This window comes from Neltuma alba, unplaced genomic scaffold (genome assembly GCF_004799145.2).
Source record: "Neltuma alba isolate B1F8T4 unplaced genomic scaffold, ASM479914v2 tig00012009_pilon, whole genome shotgun sequence".
NCBI classification, from domain to species: Eukaryota; Viridiplantae; Streptophyta; class Magnoliopsida; order Fabales; family Fabaceae; genus Neltuma; species Neltuma alba.
Window position 1 is genome coordinate 537530 of NW_021636580.1, and position 19161 is coordinate 556690.

A 19161-nucleotide genomic window follows, 5' to 3' on the forward strand; every position below is an offset into this window, starting at 1 on the left:
TTTATTGGCCAACAAAATCTTGAAAACATTTATAAGCCGCCCATCTACATACATACATATGAAGAATTATAGTTTGGTTTTTTTGGCCTTGAATTATAATTTGGTTGAAACATTAATGTTTTCCATTGAGTCAATGCACATTCCAGGGGTAACTGTTTTTTCACCAAAAACAAATGAACAAAAATTCAACTTAAATGAAACATAGTTATTAAATAGATAACAAAAATCTACAAAACAACATACTCCTCCAATCCTTAATATAAGACCCATTTAACTAATTTGATTAGATTAAGGAAGTTAGATAAGTTAGTTAACTATAAGAAATGTGACACGTTTTTTCCTAAAATACCATAATTATCTTTCTTAATATCACATCTTTCTCTCCTACTTAATTATGGTTGAAGGAGTATTTATAAAGATAATTTAGAAAAAATTGATAAATATAAAAAATGGGTCTTAGAATCAAAACTAAATTAATAATTGAATCCTATATTAAAAACCGGATGAGTACTTCAGAGAAGTTACTTTCTGTTATTGAATGAAGTTTTTCTTAAAAGAAAAGTCAACAAGCATCTCAATGAATGAGTTGGGAACAAGAGTATCAAAATTCAGTTTGGATGGTTATAATCACAACTTACAACGCCAGAAGCAGCCCGCCAGCCGTAAAGGAGGGAAAGCGTAATGAAGCAGCATTAGGGCAAATAATGGCGGGAGCAGGAGCAGCATCCTGCATTTTTTGTGACATTGCGCGCAAATCAACATCCACTACTATTCTCCACGCCGTCTGTCTCTCTCTCATCATTTTCGCAATTTTCTCTTATTCTTCTCTGATTGTTTGATGGCGTGAAATGCCCCGCATAAAAACTGACTTTTTTTTCGTCTTCTTGTCCTTTTTATCATCCCAGTTGGGATTCCGACTTTTCCCCCTTCTGATTGAATTTTGTAATTGCAGGATGACAAGGTTGTGGCATTTCAGGACATCAATCCATCAGCTTTCAGGTACTGAGATTTACCTTCTCTTTTGTTTAACTTATTCATAATGACTTCCGTGGCTGTAATTGTTCCGTCTTCATCTATTTTTTATCTTTTCCCCTTTATAAATTCACGAACCAATGTAATCATTTCAAATTGAGCGCTTGTAAAGTATTCTTTTTCATCGGCTGATCAGTTAGCTATAGCAAAGCTAGTTTAACTGAGTAATCAGAGTATCTAATTATTTAAATAATTGAATAAGCTGTACTGAAGATCTCAAATAGGTTTTAAGTAAGGGGATTAGAGTATTAAACGATAGATGAACACTGTCTGTCAAAATGTTTTTTCTTCATATGTGAAACCGGTTAATTGTCCCAGAGAGCCAGAGACCTTGCCACCAATTCTTGTCTGATTACCAGCAGTAAGAGACTAAGGCCGTATGTTGTAGCTATGGTTGTGTGAATTCTGTGTCTCACACAATGCTGGAATAATTAGGAAAAAAAACTCTTTTTCAATTTGTGCTCTGTCTCCACATGTATGAGTTAGTAAGTTGCCGGATCTATTACTAATCTTGATGATGCCATACTATTGCCTGATAATATTTATCCTTAAATGCCTCAACACGCATTCTAATTAACCTTGATTGATAAGAGAATATTTCCTTGATCATCAATTACAAAAGGATGACTTTAACTCAGTATTTAAATATCTATACCAAATAAAGATGTTTATATCCTTAGACAAACTAGTGAAATGGAAAATTTGGGGATGTTCAGCATTTGTGCTTACTATCGTTGTGTGCTGGTTCTATCTTGACAGATTTTATAAATAATTCAATCCTTGTTTGGTTTTTTACTTGTTAATAGTTGTTATGCTTTTGCATAGTTTATCCTTTATTGAGGTGACTAACTTGATGGCCAACCTTTTAGGCATTACTTAGTTATTCCTGTGGAGCACATTCCTACTGTTAAAGATCTCCATAGAAAAGTTGAAGATTATTCTTTAGGTAAAGGAACTGATGGCTGCGGCAACTATTAGTGTTTAAATAGCATATTCATGGACGCTTCCAAGTCTAATGTTAGGATTACTTCCTCCATCCAGTGAGTCATATGTCAGACGTGGGGAAAATGTTATTGCTTAGAGATGCACCTCTGGCCAAGCAGCACAGGTACTGTCTCCTTTTGCACAAAGTATGCTTCTTATTGTTTCTTCTCATGTTTGCACTATCAGGCTGATCGAAGATGTTAGTCTCTACGTTTCCTCCCACCTGTTCATTGGAAATATTGACAATGTATTCCAAAGCAATCTTTTATAATTTTATCCTTTACATTAACTTTGTTTAATGGCATTTGATGGTGTCTAATTTTCTGCCAAATCTACTCAGTAACAGTATAGTGGGTAGTTTGTACTCTCTATTATGTTACAATCGTAGGGTTGCTTGTAGTTGCTTGTGTATAAAACATGGAATAGAAATTTGGCTATATCTTGTCAATAATTAGTTAAAGAAAATACGGCTATTTCACAAAAGTTTTAGGGGTAATCTCTTTTTATTTATTGAATATGCTCTTTATGCGCTATATCTTCTATCAACATTTTGGGTTACCCATGAAAAGTTTACTTGGAGAGAAAGAGAAAGTGGGTTCTAGAGATATTTAGAAGGTTGAAAGGTCATTTGTTCATAATTCGGTTGCCTTTATGAACACACTAAAGGCACTTGGACAAGAATTTGCAGCACATCACAGCATTGGTCTGAACTACTAGGTTGATTGGACCTATATTTGATTGCGGTACTTAGACTAAACATTACAATGATGTTCTTCTGACAGATTTGGCTTTCACCAGCCTCCACTGAATTCTGTTAACCACCTCCACCTCCATTGCTTGGCACTACCCTATACACCCAGGTATACTATCTTTATCCTTCTGGTTTTTTTTTTTTTTTGATAGTAATCTTTATCCTTCTGGTTACTTTATGCTTAAACTTGTCCGATTTGTTGCATGGATACTTACCGCTCCCTTAATGAAAACAGATGGAAATGCATGAAATACTTGTCTTTGGGATCACTTGGTTTTCTTGAAGCAGACAAGCTCCTGGAGAAGATAAAGCCTGTGGCCGCTGTTCCCTGAAATTTACAACCGTCTTGCAATTACTGATTAAATCCTGGCTTTCCATAGTTTTAAGATGCCTGATACTCTTGATCCCTTTTAAACGTAACTCTCTTCAATCAGCTGATGAATAATGTTTGTGGTTGAAGTTACACTGAAAAACCTGTAGATGATGGTACATTGTAATATTCATCCTACATGCAGAGCAGAATCAATTGTAAGATACTTATTGTTTATGTAGCGTACACGGAATACCCTGGCCTACAGAAACAGAGAAGTTACTGGTGTACTAGAGTATTCATTCAGCATGAAATTGGAACTCTAAGGATGCTTTAACGGTGGTAGTTACCTTATAAGCCAGTCTATAATTACCTCTCTCTTGACTCGTCATTTGTATAATTCTATGCAACAAGGTTGCCTGAATTAGAGATATGTAATCATGTCTTGAGTACCATCACCGTGTTATGCTGGCGACCTGCCAGTGGTTATCTTGAAGGAATTGAAAGAATAGGATAAAAGGCCTGCTATTTACTCTAGCCACTCAATATTTTGCCGCTTTTCTTTCCATGTTTCTCCTTGCTTGTTATAATTCAGAGTTACGGAAATGGAGAATCTGGAATTTCCAGTGGTGTCAGAGATATGGCGTGCGTGAATAATATGCAAGTTATTGGGGTCCATTATTATGCAGATTACTCGCACGAAGACAATGATTGAGCTCTAAATTATTCAGCGGCATAGGTGTCGCTGGTTGAAAAACATTAGACATAGACGTGGCAAGAGAAAGTTGATCAAAATGTAGCCGCCGACACGATTGAAAGACGCAAGGAAGAAAAGAAGAGAATGGGTTATATGAAGCAATTGACGTTGACATGGGGCGTCAATATGGCTTCATTACAGCCGTGCGTTGCAGATTACTACGTTATAACACATTCGTGGGCATGATTGTAGTGCCTTCGTCCTCCATCACTCTTTTGCTATTAATGCGAGTTTATTTCGTCAGCCTACAGAATCACTGATTCTTATGATGTTAATATTTATGGATAGTTTACAGCATATGGTCCAGACTCGAGATTGTGAAAGGTAAATTATTCGGTCTTGGCCAAAAGAAAAATAATTGGTCAGAACCAGGAAAGTCCATTATACGGGCAAGTAACAATGTATTTTGCGCCTTCTTCATCTGCCAGCTTCTCAAATATGTTAGTGCTTTTGATTAAAAAAAATAAAGGGGCAGACACTAATGGCTTAAGGTTGCATGATACTAAACCTTGTAACTTCTCATTTACACGCTTTCATATTACTAAGTATGGCTCAAATATGTTGTTGCTTGCGGTTAAATTGTAGTTTCCATTTGAATGTCCTGCCACGCAGATATTTTTACAATAAGCATAAGCATCCATACAAAAAGGTTATAAAAGAGAGAGAGTTCTATTCTATCACTTTCAAATTCACGACAGCGTCAACGTCAATAGCCGTTTGATGACCCGTGTTTCCAACGGGGCATGGATATTTTTACAGAAGGAAGAAGAAAGATATGGTGTTCCTTTCCAATCCGTGGTTGAATTGAGAGCCCGGAACAAAGGGTATTCATCATTTGAGATTACTTAATACTCTACGACATCTTATACTCTGGCCAAAACAGACCCGTACTATTGTTGATAGATTATTTCTCAGCTTCTCTGCAAAGCATAAATTTTTATACCCGGTTTTCTCTTACAATAGAAGAATAAAAAGCGGTAGGATTTGGTCCACAATTTAAATGTGGGTATGAATAAAAGAAGTTGCAATGGGGGAGATGAACTGTATGTTCCAGAAATGGGACAAGTAATAATTGAATGATTGGAGCCTTCTGGACGAATATATCTTTTCATCTTCTTTCTGGGGATGGCCTACAACACATTTGGAAGCATTATACTAATACCAATATTTGTTGCATAAGATCCTCATATCCTTCCTAACTATTCGCATTAATGCTGGCAGACAGAAGCAGGCTCTTCATACTAATTTAATTCGTAGGATTGGTGTACCGTCCATTAGGTAAGGACTCATTAGATGATGCCTTTATCTTTCCTTTGCAAAAGACACCAATCCCCTGCTTTTTAATATATATTTGTTGACCATTTCATTACAATAAATAGGAATTGGAATAATTATGAGCGCTTCTACGCCAGTTTTGTGTACCAAACCCAGCACTAAAGAAGCACAGCAAAGCGTACTATACTAAGCTAAACATTAGTGGAGCCAGCAGGCATATATAAGGATAAGGAATTTCAGAAAGAAAGGGGAAAAAACCCATATTTTTCTTTTGTATGTTAAGAGGCAATAATTGGGGTGACCTTTTTTATGAGCCACTGAATTGGCTATCCCCTACCATTACCAACCAGCCCGGAATCCACGGCTTATTCTAACGTATGGCCCTCTCGTCGATTTATATATATAGTTGTATTCTATTCTCTTACACTTTTTCAAGCATATTTATGTTGCTAGCTTCTTAAACAAAACTAGCAATGAGCAAGCTCGTTCTAAATTATGTTTGATTCTAATTGGTTATAAAATGAAGCAGTTTGATTAGTTTGGCTATTAACCCACCACAGCTGCAACATGAATTTAATTAGTTCAGTGGATTTTGTTCGATTTGGATGCTTAACAATTTATTACAGTCTTTAATATGAAATAATCAAAAAGCTTGGCCTCTTCCCCCTGTAGACTGTTCTACGTACAGATTGCAGTAACAGTTCAGTGTCCTTGCCAGAATGGTACCCATCAAGTCAATTTAACTTAGACTCCACAAAGTAGTCATCTCGGAAAAACAATCCTTTTGACTAGTAAGGGTCCTTTGTTAGTCTGACACGCCAAAATAATTGATCATAATCCGGCTGGCTAAATATACATTGGCTTGACTTGCCCTTTGATGCAGATGGCTTTTCATTTTTCTCCCTGGCCTGAACATTGATGTAGATATATTTTAATATTTAATCCATTGCAACTCGTGTTTAAAATATCTATAGAGATTGATAAGGGGGCCGCCAAACCCAAAACCACTGAACTTACCCACATTTTTACAAGTGGTTTCGCCATACAGAGTATTCAAGAAATGGCTTTAGGTTAAAAAAAAAAATTCACCACTCCTCCAGGGTAATCCTAAAGGCCATTCCTTTACTAGTCAATTCCAACATGAGTGTTTTCTCAATACTCAAGCTAACTCTGTGCCTGACTTCTTTTGTTTTTTGTTGTTTTGTTTCTTTTGGTAGGATATATGCCTGCACTTCTGTTTTCAACAGCTAGCAGCCTTAAATGTTGTTTGGAAGTATATATTAACAGTGCTGGAACTTAATAATAAAAATTAATAAAGATTCCTTACTCAAGCATCAAGCATCAGAAGTTCAAAAGGGAAATTAATGAAGGAGAAAAACGGGCCGAAGATGCAGCGATGAGTCATCAGGGTGTTGTGAATGAAGGTGTTCTTTGCTTAGCAGGCAAATCAAAATTTAGTGCTACCCACCTTCCTTACACTTTCCTCAGACTTCATTCATTAACAGGCCAATTTGAATTAAATTCGTAATGATGATCACCTTTCTTACTTTTACTTTCACGACGAAAACGTTGTCCTCAAATGCGCCCACCATCGCCCCCCTCACTTCTCCTTATAAGCCTCATTTGCTTTCCTCTCATAGCCATCTCTGAAATTTGAAAACTTGTCATCTCTCTCTTTATCCTATTCTCTGATTCCAACCCATTCCTCTGTTTTTTTTTACTTATGGATTCCTCTGCTCTGTTTCTCTTATTCATGTTCTGTATTTCATGCTCATCATTTTATGCATCAGGAATGCTTCTTTTGCCTCTAAGACACTCCATCTCCCCCACTCAATTTAACAGTACTCACCACCTCCTCAAGTCCACCTCCGCTCGCTCCGCCGCTCGCTTTCACCACCAACGCCGTCTCCACCACCGCCATTTCTCTCTTCCGCTATCTCCCGGAAGTGATTATACTCTTTCCTTTAACCTGGGATCTCAGCCTCCCCAACCCATCACTCTCTATATGGACACCGGAAGTGACCTTGTTTGGTTCCCTTGTGCTCCTTTCGAGTGTATACTCTGTGAAGGCAAACCCAACCCTTCGCTCCACACCAGACCACCAAACATCTCCCGAAGCGTCGCCGTTTCATGCAAATCACCTGCATGTTCGGCTGCTCATACCTCTGCCTCCTCCTCTGATCTCTGCGCGATGGCTCGATGCCCATTGGAGAACATCGAGACCTCCGATTGTTCTTCTTATTCATGCCCGCCATTTTACTACGCTTACGCCGATGGAAGCTTAATCGCTCGCCTCTATCGCGATAGCCTCGCAGTCTCACCATCCTCCGGTGCTCTGTTTCTGAAAAACTTTACATTTGGGTGCGCGCACACCACTCTTGGCGAGCCCACAGGGGTTGCTGGTTTCGGCCGTGGCTTGCTTTCGTTGCCTGCACAGCTAGCCAGCTTCTCTCCTCAGCTGGGTAACCAATTTTCTTACTGCTTGGTCTCACATTCGTTTGATCAACAACGCGTTCGCCGTCCGAGCCCACTCATTATCGGCCGTTCCGACGAGAAAGAGAGGATAGATAGTGAGGCCAATGAATTTGTGTACACATCGATGCTTGAAAATCCCAAGCATCCGTATTTTTACTGTGTCGGACTCGTTGGAATCTCCGTGGGGAAGAGAACTATCCCTGCATCAAAAACGCTGAGCAGGGTGGATAATGAGGGAAATGGCGGCATGGTGGTTGATTCAGGCACGACGTTCACAATGTTGCCGGCGAGTTTGTACAACTCAGTGGTGGCTGAGTTCGACCGCCGAGTTGGTCGAGTTCACGAGCGTGCGGGTGAGGTCGAGGACAAAACAGGGCTCGGGCCATGCTATTACTTGGACAAGAAGACAGTGGAAATCCCGACCGTGACATTGCATTTTGTAGGGAATAATTCCAATGTGGTGCTTCCTAGGAAGAACTACTTCCACGACTTCTTGTACGGTGGGGATGGAGCAAGGGAGAAAAGGAGGGTGGGATGTTTGATGTTGATGAACGGTGGAGATGAGGCAGAATCGGGCGGCGGACCAGGGGCCACGCTGGGGAATTACCAACAGCAAGGCTTCGAGGTCGTGTATGATCTAGAAAATCAGCGCGTTGGCTTCGCTAAAAGGCAATGCGCGTCGCTTTGGGACAAACTGAACTCCAACTAGTGTGCGCCGCAGACATGGAATTCCGGTTCCCTCGGGTTTCAAAAGCGGGTCGGGGCACACGCAAATGGGCTGAGCTTAACCAGTAATGCTGCGTCTTGTACTGGGGAAGGGTTCAATTTATACTTTCATCTTTAGCTTCTGGTATTCTTTTTCTGTAAATATGCTCTTTGCTACGGAACTTTGTCTGGAACGATGGATGCGGGAGGCAAAAAGTGAAGTTTGCATGGTTCGAAAGTTGTGTTATTTCATTAACATTATTGTATTGCAAGTGGATGTAAATACTAATGAGGTGAAATAGTGAATAATAAGCTACGTCCGTTTCAAAAACAAGTGGTGTATTTTGATTGGTCATGGGAAGTAGTGTTTGAAATAAATGGAATTAGAAATTGACAAATAAGTTATGGGGGAAAGAGCCACAGTAGATAAAGATAAACACGAGCAAGCAGGGAAAGGTAAGGTTTGAGGATGGCGAGGGCTAAAAGGTAGGGGCCAGCCTGGTACTGCGACGGAGGACATGCTCTTGATGTCATGTTCGTGTCAGTTTATGTAATTTTGAGGATCCGAATGAGACGTGAACTTACCGTGCCCCATCGGTCAAGAAATACAAATAAAGTAAGCGTTGACATGTTGCATTAATAAAACACGATTAATGAGCTGGGGAACCGGACAAATGTGTAAGGATTCTCGCAACAAAAATTCAAAAAAGCTTCAACGAAAAGGGAACAAAGAGGATGTTCACGGGAGGAAGATATGGGTAATACAATGAAGGGAAAGAAAATGAATCATATAATTTTTTTTTTATGTTTATTATCTCAACTTGTTTTTCATTATGCGTGATCATGTGTTATTTTTTTTATATGAGTTTATAATTAAATAATAATATTTTAAAAATAAAATATATATTATGTATGACTAGAGAATTTAATATGATAAATATAAAAAAATTATTTATTTTTGAAAGAAAAATAGTGATGTCAAGGGAGTATGATTTGAGAGGGCAAATTGCACAAGTGGAGTTGTTTGCTTTTGCGGATAGTTTTTGACTTTTGGTCAGATTGTGGGGGGAAAAGGGCACCCAGGAAGGGTGCGGAGAAATTCACGGACAGCATTCCGGCCTTCAATGACCACGCTCCTCCCCCTCCTCCTTTATGAATCACCTGACCTTAACTCCAAAAGATCAAAAAATTAAAAAGATCAAAGAGTTGGACACTTTTTGAGTCAGTGTTGTATCCAGCTGTACTTGAGCATTAATCAATTTTTAATTATATTTCTATTTAATATATACTCATTTAAAAAAAATACTATCTACACTTTGATAAATAAAGGGCAAGATAGTATATTCATACTAAAAATTTAATGAAGTAATTTATAAATAAGATAAAAAATTATTCTCTCTATTTTATAAATAGTAGCGGAAAATTACATTGCCCTTATCCTTATTTAATGCCGGCTTATGTACTTGCCCTCCCTATTGAAATTATAAACTTTGATGGAGGGCTTTTTCTAGCCTTTTTGAATACAAAGCAATGAATAGAGCTGTGTAAAAATCATCAAAACTAAATTAAATAACCATTCAAAAAACTCCGACACTTCAACACCTCATGATCAACATATGAGCTTCATTTAAATTCACGAGAATTATTTTCTTTTTACAAATTTTGTAATCACATCTGCATCATTTTAAATTAAATTCTTTAAAATTTGTCCCTCTTTCATTTTTCTCTCAAAACAAATAATTTTTTAGTCTCATGACATAAAAAGCCTCTTTAGAGACAAAATACCACTTCTCTTGTCTTTATATAAAACCAATTTAATTAATTGGATTAAATTAAAAAAACTAGGTAAATTAGTTAATTAGAAAAAATATAATTCTTTTTAAAAATCTCGTAATCATCTTTCTCAATATTTTTCTTTCTTTTCCTACTTGATTATGATTGAGAAAGTATCAAAATTAATAATTATAAAAAAATTTCTATTTAAAATTAAAATTAATTTAATAATTAGGTATTATATTAATAACCAGGATAATTTCATAAATTTGAATCCACCTATAATTTTGCACTATTAATATGTCTTTTAACTTGAAAAAAAGAAAAAGATATTTCCGACATCGCAGAGGCTCAAAATTTGAATGAAACTGGACTCAACTTTTTGAGTGCACAAATGAACGTACACGAGAATCTGGAATCATGGCCTGCGGGGCAGCTTTATGGTGAAATGGTGCTGACGTGGACGGAGGACGGAGCGGGTGGGGGGCAGGCGCCGGGTGAGTTAGAGGAGGAGGGAGAAGATGACGTCATGTTGGGGAATTGAAGAAGGAACAAGTGGAGGCAGGGCGCCGTACTTCATGGTCTGGATACAGCTATCTCGCTTGTTCCCATGCGTGTGATTCTCATTCTAGACGCTTCTTCACTCTCCCTCCACTCCCTCTCCCCTTCACTTCGCCGCACGCCCGCACGTATGTCGTATCCAATCTTGTCCACATTTTACACTCACTCGGTCACTTCTCCCACCTCACTATACTCCCGGCCTTTGGAAAATATTTATACAATTTTATTTTAAAAAACAATTAGTGTAGCAAATTTTTTGTCACCGTTAATAAAATGGAGATAAAAAAAATAACTGTAATCATAAATAAGTAAACAGAAAAATAGTATCCTTACAGTGCATTTAGCATTATAATATTATTTTGTTGATGCATGTAATATCCTGATATTATTTTTTCAGTATATTAAGTATTATAATCTTATCTACAGTATTAAATGCATTGTAAATGAAATTAAAAATGCCGGATGCACATGAAAAATATATTTAAATGTTGAATTGTGAGTACATTATAAATAAATAATCGTATTGTCGAACACTACTTTTTTTTATAAACACTGTTTCTGATCTTATTTATAAGATCTTGTTTATAGTTTAAAAAAAAATTTATAAATAGGACCAAGGTAGTGTATAATAAAAACTGATTAATATAATTTTTGATTCTCTAAATTTTGACCCATTTTAATATTAGTCCTTGAAATTTTAGAATTGTCGTTTTGGTTCTTAAAATTTAATTGTAACAAACGCAGTCCTTGGTAAAAAAAAGACTGTTGAGTCTTGCTGACACGGCATAAACGGTACGAGCTTGAATTACATTGCTTGTGACTTGTTAACATGACCTAATTATGTGACATAATGAGCTGGCCTGGATATATAGTTAAACGAACCAAAAAAAAAAAAAGAGCTTCTTCACGTTACGCCCATCGTGATCATCGGCATGGGCTTCTTCCCGAATGAGTAGTTCTCATGGATGGAGCCGTTCCTATAGCGCTGGCATTCTATTTGTGAATGATGAAGATGCTGGAAACAGGTCATTAACCTGCTCACATAAAGAGAAACGCAAGGCGCTGCAGATATGGCCAGAGTTTTGGACATTGAAATCCAAGCCGAGCAAGAAAGGCTGAGTTAGAAGAAATACGCTAGTGTATTTTTCAGATTTGCATCAAGTAGAATTATCTAGTTTATTGAAGAGATGAGATTTTCTCTGACAACAAAGTGACTTTTTGATTCGAGTCCGCAAATTTTGTGGGTCAAGTTATTGATGATTTCTTCATTGAAGATTTTTTGCAGTGACAACAAAACACAGACATCAAAGCTATTCACTGATAGTCATATTAAGACAGACTTGTCATCGGTGGTCGCTGGAAATTCATGGACAAAAATAATTGAGTTAATAAAGTTGTGAGATTATTAAAAGGAAGTTAATTTTAGAAAAATCATTTCATACAATTTGCAGCTAACATATTTAACCTATACACATGGTGGAGAAATCATAAAGCCTGGTATTAGATTCTTAACCTATATGTTGCTTTCTAGTTTCCTCAATAAAACCAAGGTGTTTACCTCTGTTTTTTGTTAAAAGAACAAAGGTAAACAGAGTATTCTTGGACATCAGTTAAAATTAATATGCCTTAACACTCTATGTTTCCCTCTTGTTTTTGAATGTGATCCTGCATGCTCTATTATCTTGCATTTCTTTCATGAGTAGGAAACGTGTTCTTTCCATCCAGCCTATTCTCTGTAAACACTAATGACTTGTATAGATTTCTAGGTATAAGTTCTTCACTCGACGGCCCCCAAGCCCGTTGCTCTAGTGACGGCCACATCAATCTTTTCCGGTGATGTCGGTCCTCTTCCTCTAACCTAGCCCCTTCCCCTTTTCTTGTCCTTCTTCAGCATCATTTTTGTCGTCTTTTTTTCAAACCTGTCATGTGCGTGCTTTGTGAAAAGGATTTTCTTCTTCTTCTTCTTTGGCCTTCAACTATATGTCCGGTCAGCTCATCATGCCACGTAATAAGATTACGTTGCTAAATTAAAACCCACGTCATCTAAACTAACACTGTTTGTACCATCTCAGCAAAACTTAACAGTCAGGGACTGATGTTTGCTAACAGACTAAATTCTAAGAACCAAAATTATAAATTTAAAATGTCAAAAACCAATACCAAAATGAGTTTAAATTTGAAGTATTGAAAATTATATTAACCCTGATAAGAAATACACCAACAAAAGTTTTCTTACAAAAGGACTCGTATCCCGAAACAGGGGGAGTATTTTTTAATGGAATCCTCCCTCTAATCAGAAACACGAGTCATTTAATTGGAAGTAACATGCTTTTAATTTCTGTATGGCATTTCATTGCGGACATTAATTTCAGTGCAGGATAAAATTAAAAAATTATATGTTTTCCGTAAGTCCGAGAATTTACTTGTTATTCCTTAAGAACCGTCAAATACTGCCTTCAATTTTTAATATAAGAGTTAAGTAGTTAATTTGAATAAATTAATTAAAAAAATTAGTTAAATTATCACTTGTAATACATATATACTCCTCAGGTCTTTAATATAAGATTTAATTATTGAGTTATTTTTTATCCTAAATATAAGATCCATTTCTCATATTTATCAATTTTCTCTAAATTATCTCTATAGGTACTCTCTTAACCATAATCAAGTAGAAGAGGGAGAGGGGATATTAAGAAATATAATTATGGTGTTTTAGGAAAAATGTGTCATATTTCTTATACTTAACTAACTTACTTAACTTTCTTAATCTAATCAAATTAGTTAAATAGATTTTATATTAAGGACTGGAGGAGTATTTTATTTTTTAAAATACCATTATTAATCATGTGTATTAGCTAGAAATATCATTTGATAAAATATTTAATATGTGCAACTATTAGAAGGTAACTGAATTTTATATATTAAGACCAAATTGAATATGAAGTTAATTTTTATATTAAGAATAAGAGGCAGTGGTTAATTTTCATTTTGTGCCTATAATTAAGGTATTGTTTGATATGAGGGAAATGAAGGAAAGGAGAGAAAAGGAAAAATTTTGATAAGCTCCATTTAAAAAATTAAAAAAAAATGCGGTTTTAAAATTTTAATAAAGAGAAGAAATAATATAAAAGAGTAATAAAAATTCATTAAAAGATTTTAATTCTACTTCTTCATTTTTTTAAAATTGAATTCATTAAAATTTTTCCTCTCCTCTCTATTTTTCTCATTACAAACGGATCCCAAAGGGAGTATTAATATTTTGACCTCTATACATAAAAACAGGCAAGTTAACACGAGAGTATGTAATAGTTATCCATTTTAAGTTGGCAAAAAAACAAAAAAGGTTATCCATTTTAAAAAGGATCTTTGTCTCTTTTTGTTGACCTGAAAAGGATCTTTATCTCAGAGCATTAATGTATCAATAAATTTTTGTTATAAGGACCTGAAATGTCATCCCCCGTGATTCTTGTAAGCATCGCTTTAACTAGTTTAAAATAATTGTAGTTTTAAAATTTTAATAAGCACTTATAGAGTATGTTAAAAAATGTTAGCTAAAGACATTTTAGTCAACGTGAGTGTTTGAATGGAAACCAAACTATAATTTTAAAAGTAATTTTACAGTATACAAAATAAATACTTAAAAAAATTTATCTCGATTTGTAAAAAAAATGCTAGGAATCCAAACACCCCACAACCCAGAATGTTTAATGATTTCCCTAATCCACGTAAGAAAACAATCCTAAAGTCAAAGGGACATTTCTCAGACTTGGGCTTTTTGGTTTGTTCCGTTGTGGGAAAACAATTCTTTGACATGGGCTAGCTTTTTGTCCGCCGGTATCCTGAAATGGGCTGTGAGTTAACACTGGAGCCCAATTAAGTTGGGCCCATAGATTGTGAGAGGCCCAAACAGAACCATCCCCACGGCCATGCAGGGCTAGGAAATCTGTATCATTCAAAAGAATAAGGTACTTAAATATTCTAAAAGTATACTTGTATGTTCTATTTGGCTTTTATATGCCCTATAACTTTCATTTCATAACATTTCTGCCATAAACCGTTAAAAGTAAAAATTAATTGTATAATTTAACTATCAAACTTCATGACGGATGATCGTCAGGATATTTTTGTGATGAAAATAAATTTTTCAGGAAATGTAAGAACTTGAAAAAACTTTCAAACACTGGTTACACGGAGGAGGTAGTTAATCACCATATCCCTTGTTCAAATACAACAAAACTTCCTTTCTTGTTTTGGCGGTTTCTTTTGAATAAGAAAACACGCGTTGGAGAAATACAAGCAAAGCATGGTATAGGATCCCCCCCAACCAGCGAGCACTTCATGCATCTCTCCTTTTCTCTTTCACAAAAAGCCTACCTCTTCCTTTGTACGTGATTCAGTAATTGCCCTCTTTCGTTTCTCCTCCTATATTTTCTTCAGTACTCTCTGCTCTGCTTGTACGTTCAATCTATAACTGTCAATTTCTCGTTGTTTTGCCTTGGAATTTTCATCAAGCGCATTCGTCTGAACTTGGAAAGGCCTTATCTTTCTTAGGAATTGGGTGTCAACACATTAATCTTGAATTTGAATTCTTTAGTTGCAAATAATGTTGCCTAGTAGTAGTGAGATAAATTTTGTTCCCTTGCATCCTCAATCTGATTTCTGCTACTGATTTCCATATTAGATAACTGTGCATGAAATGTATATTTTCAGTATTCTCGCGGTTAAAGAACGCAATCTGGTCACTGATGAAAGCGAAAGACAAGGATATAGTCATAGCAAGAGGTGCCGGAGAAGAATCTCCGGGTGTACGGAAATATGGGCTTGGCGGTTTTAGCGATGGCAGGACTAAAATTCTTCATCCACCCATTGAAACATCTTGGGAGCTACCCACTGTGAAAGAGAAGAAAGCTTCCTCTTCCTCATCATTCAAGTCAGTGCTGACCTACCCGTTGAAGTTTCGGGAGTCCATAAAGAAACTGAGGAGGAGTAAAAGCATGCAAATGATTTTAGAAGGACCTCGTGATTTCAAAGACGAGCAAATTGTTGACTCTTTCCGTGAAATGCTTTTCGTCGAGGGTCTCTTACCTCCAAAGCACAATGATTATCATACACTTTTACGGTATGTCATCTAACTAATCATGCATTTGGTAAGGCAGAGTCGTTTTACTAACTCGTTGGCGCATGTGTTTAATATTAATCACTTTTAAGGTTTTTGCGCATGAGGGATTACGATATCTTGAAAGCCAAAGAAATGTTTCTGAGTTTTCTGCAGTGGCGGACAGAATTTCGAGTAGATATGCTTCATAAGGTGAATATATGAATCTATATGAGATGATTTATTCTTCTTCGTAGAATTGCTTTCAATTCCCAGACTACCAGGAAAACCATCCTGATTGAGAACGAGAAACCCCATTTTGCTTATGAGTGATTTTTAGTTTCACATGACGTCGTTTAAATTACTAATTCTGGTAAGGCTCTGCATTCTGATTCTCGCCCGGATATAATCAGGAATTCAATTTCACGGAGTACACAGAAGTAAAGAAATCTTATCCTCATGGATACCACGGAGTTGACAGGCATGGAAGACCACTATATATCGAAAGAATTGGGATGATAGACCTTAAGAGACTGCTGGAAGTGACCACAATTGAAAGATATATCAAATATCACGTGGCAGAGCAAGAGAAAACGCTAGATGTAAGATATCCTGCATGTTCACTAGCAGCTAAAAGACATATAGCATCCACCACAACCATCTTAGATGTAAACGGAGTGGTAAGCAAATTAATCACAATTGACTAATTATGCGTTTATGAGCTCAGTATTTTCACTATTTTGTCTGTCAATTGTCATGGTTCTTTTCTGACCGATTTTGAATTGTAATGGTCCATATCCAGTTGATTCTTTCTGTTGTTGTCAGGGAATGTCTAATTTCTCCAAGCCTGCTAGATATCTCTTTACAGAAATTCAGAAGATTGATAGCAATTACTATCCCGAGGTATCTATATCAGACTTCAGTTCATTGTACGAAGATCGATTAAATGCTTGAAGCGGAGTTGAACCGATGTTCACTAGAGCTGTTTAAAACTTTAAAATGTTGCTTTCCGAACATTTTTATCGTGAGTTTTGAGTTAATTAACGTATGTTGATGAGGTTCTGTTGCAGACAATGAATCGGCTGTATATTATCAATGCCGGATCTGGATTTAGGATGCTGTGGAAAGCAGTGGCAGCCTTTCTAGATGTACGCACCCTCGCAAAAATTCAAGTATGTGTCATTATTCGCCTTCAAACTTCATACTCAATTCTTCATTCATCTTTTTGTGTCGCTTCGTAGCCCGTATATCAGCATTCGATGTTATTGTTTCAGGTATTGGGTGCTAACTATCTGCATGTTCTGCTTGAGGCTGTCGATCCAAGGTAACAAGAAATTTCCTTAGGTTTTTTCTATACGGTTCTGCACACCGATAAGGCTATTGACTGTGAACATTTGGTCGTCTGATTTTTCAGTAATTTGCCAGATTTTCTGGGTGGGCACTGCTCGTGTTCTGACTCTGGAGGTTGCCTGATGAGTGATAAAGGGCCGTGGAATGATACAGAAATACTAGAAATGATTCAGGTCATATTTTCCCTCCGAGGATCCCTGTTGCGCAATTAGTTTCCTTATGTTTACTATTTGTCATGAAGATTTAATTGAGAGGGGAATCTTCATTTAACTTTGCAGGCCGTTTCCCTGAGAGGAGAGATCAGCAACGGTATTGCTTTAGAAGAATCGTTGGTGCCCAACAAGGCATGAAGTGATTCATCTTCGAATGTCATAAATTCTGTGTTTTTGTTTTCTTGGACCTGAATGTCATACGATCACTGTTACTTACTACTAAATGGGCTGAATTTGATGAAATACAGGTTGACAATGACTACGGAAATGAAGATGACCTTGCTGGGCAGACCATAGGACAAGAGATTGTTTATGAAGAGGCATTACGGAAAATTAATGGGCTGGAAGCTGCCCTGGGAGATGTCACTTCTGTAAGTCGTGCTTAAGACGATGCCTCTTTTCGAAAACAAGGCATCCCAAAAGAGTAACATATTTTTATTTTTGGCATTCTCCATGGCAGAAAATGAAGACACTTGAAGCAGCAATTGAAGACGCCAGGATGGTGAGCTTACAGATTTTATCAGTGTGAAATGACCTTTGTTTTGTTTTGTTTATGTGTTTTTCCTTTGCAGGCCTTGAGAGATCTTGAACAGCACATAGAGAAGCCGACAAGGTGAGAGGGCGGGTATGTGAACCTCTCAAAATGAGTGAAGAGGAAAAAGATTAAAAAAAAAGAAAAAAAGAGAAGAAGAAGATCAATTTACTCTTTTCCACCACAGCGGAATACTCTGTACACGACTAAACCCTCCTTATACCGAATAATTGTTACTTCCCGGAAAGGAAATTTATTCGTGATGCCGTCGAAAAGAGTCATCTTGAGGCTTTTGATAAGCCATATTATGTTATTGAACGGACTCATCTGTTCAAACACGGTTCCCAAATGATGCACTAAGACTAAAATGGCATGTATTCTTCCCATTCGGGAAATCATTAAAAACACAATGTAGAACTTGATTTCTCTTCTCTGCTATTCTCTCGTAAAAGGTGATCTGATTGATGTTCCGAACCGTTTCACCAGAAAAGAATCAGGATGAAACAATTTCATGAGTTTTGAGCACTCCGCACAACACCATAAGTCAACCTCAAGTCCAAAACGAAAGCTAAAAAATTATCAACAAAACGCGGCGCCACTTGACCATGCAGACTAAAAGACATGTACACGACAGCATACTCACACCACTATTTGCAGCCGAAAGAGTAAAGAAAATGAGGGGAGATAAACACCCCCCCCCCCCCAAAAAATGCTTGTAGAGCAGGCAGTTGGCCACTTCGATCCAAATACAGCCAACCGGCGATTATCATGGCTACGCTTAAAAGGTTCTAACCTTCATAAGCGCGAAGGGGCGAAAAGAAAATGGTGCAATGCGAGGTTTTATGGCACCAGTGTAGAGTGGGATTGACATTCCAGTGTTATACACCATGCACCTTTGGGTTCTTCGGCCAGAGATTGTGCATCTTCCATCAATATTCCGCAGTTGGAGATCAATTCTATCAGTCGTCCATTCTAAACGTTAATAAATGCCATACTTAATCAAAAATATGAGGAAAAGTAGCAGGAATCAGTAGCACCAAATCTGGATGATCTATATTTAAGCTAGATCTTTTTTTTTTTTATTTACTCAAAATAATTATTTTAATATATATAGAATTTAAGATAAAGATAATATCTTAACTATATTTTTTAAAAAAAAATAAATTTTTTTAATTAAAAATAATTAATTAAAAATTTTAAATTTGATGAATTTAAAAACCTCATCATCTAAGAACTAAAACCGCGTGTACCGTAAGGTCAATCACATGATAAGAACGAGAACAGCTACCAAGCAGCCCCGCCGCAGACAATGTATTAGCGAAATTGGATAGCCGTGGAGCCACAAATAC

The 19161-nt window shown here is 36.8% G+C and overlaps 3 protein-coding genes across 4 annotated transcripts; all 3 read left to right on the forward strand.

The window, feature by feature from the left end:
* The first annotated feature begins 616 nt into the window (after positions 1-616).
* LOC114720970 (bifunctional adenosine 5'-phosphosulfate phosphorylase/adenylylsulfatase HINT4) lies at positions 617-3565 on the forward strand. Its single transcript, XM_028906719.1, has 6 exons — positions 617-782; positions 953-999; positions 1902-1978; positions 2074-2140; positions 2799-2876; positions 3003-3565. The coding sequence occupies exons 1-6, from the start codon at positions 618-620 to the stop codon at positions 3097-3099; spliced, it is 531 nt and encodes a 176-aa protein (XP_028762552.1). The 5' UTR covers position 617; the 3' UTR covers positions 3100-3565.
* A 2914-nt stretch (positions 3566-6479) lies between these two features.
* On the forward strand, positions 6480-8620 carry LOC114721082 (probable aspartyl protease At4g16563). Its single transcript, XM_028906899.1, has one exon. The coding sequence runs from the start codon at positions 6833-6835 to the stop codon at positions 8291-8293; it is 1461 nt and encodes a 486-aa protein (XP_028762732.1). The 5' UTR covers positions 6480-6832; the 3' UTR covers positions 8294-8620.
* A 6412-nt stretch (positions 8621-15032) lies between these two features.
* LOC114721073 (phosphatidylinositol/phosphatidylcholine transfer protein SFH11) lies at positions 15033-18078 on the forward strand. Of its 2 annotated transcripts, XM_028906887.1 has the most exons (12): positions 15226-15242; positions 15334-15742; positions 15832-15931; positions 16132-16398; positions 16544-16621; positions 16789-16890; positions 16993-17042; positions 17133-17241; positions 17347-17412; positions 17529-17651; positions 17741-17782; positions 17853-18078. In XM_028906887.1, exons 1-12 carry the CDS (start codon positions 15227-15229, stop codon positions 17895-17897), a joined length of 1407 nt encoding a protein of 468 aa, XP_028762720.1. In that variant the 5' UTR covers position 15226; the 3' UTR covers positions 17898-18078. The 2 variants fall into 2 exon arrangements, with proteins under 2 accessions (XP_028762719.1, XP_028762720.1); XM_028906886.1 differs by having other exon boundaries at positions 15033-15742.
* Positions 18079-19161: the final 1083 nt, after the last annotated feature.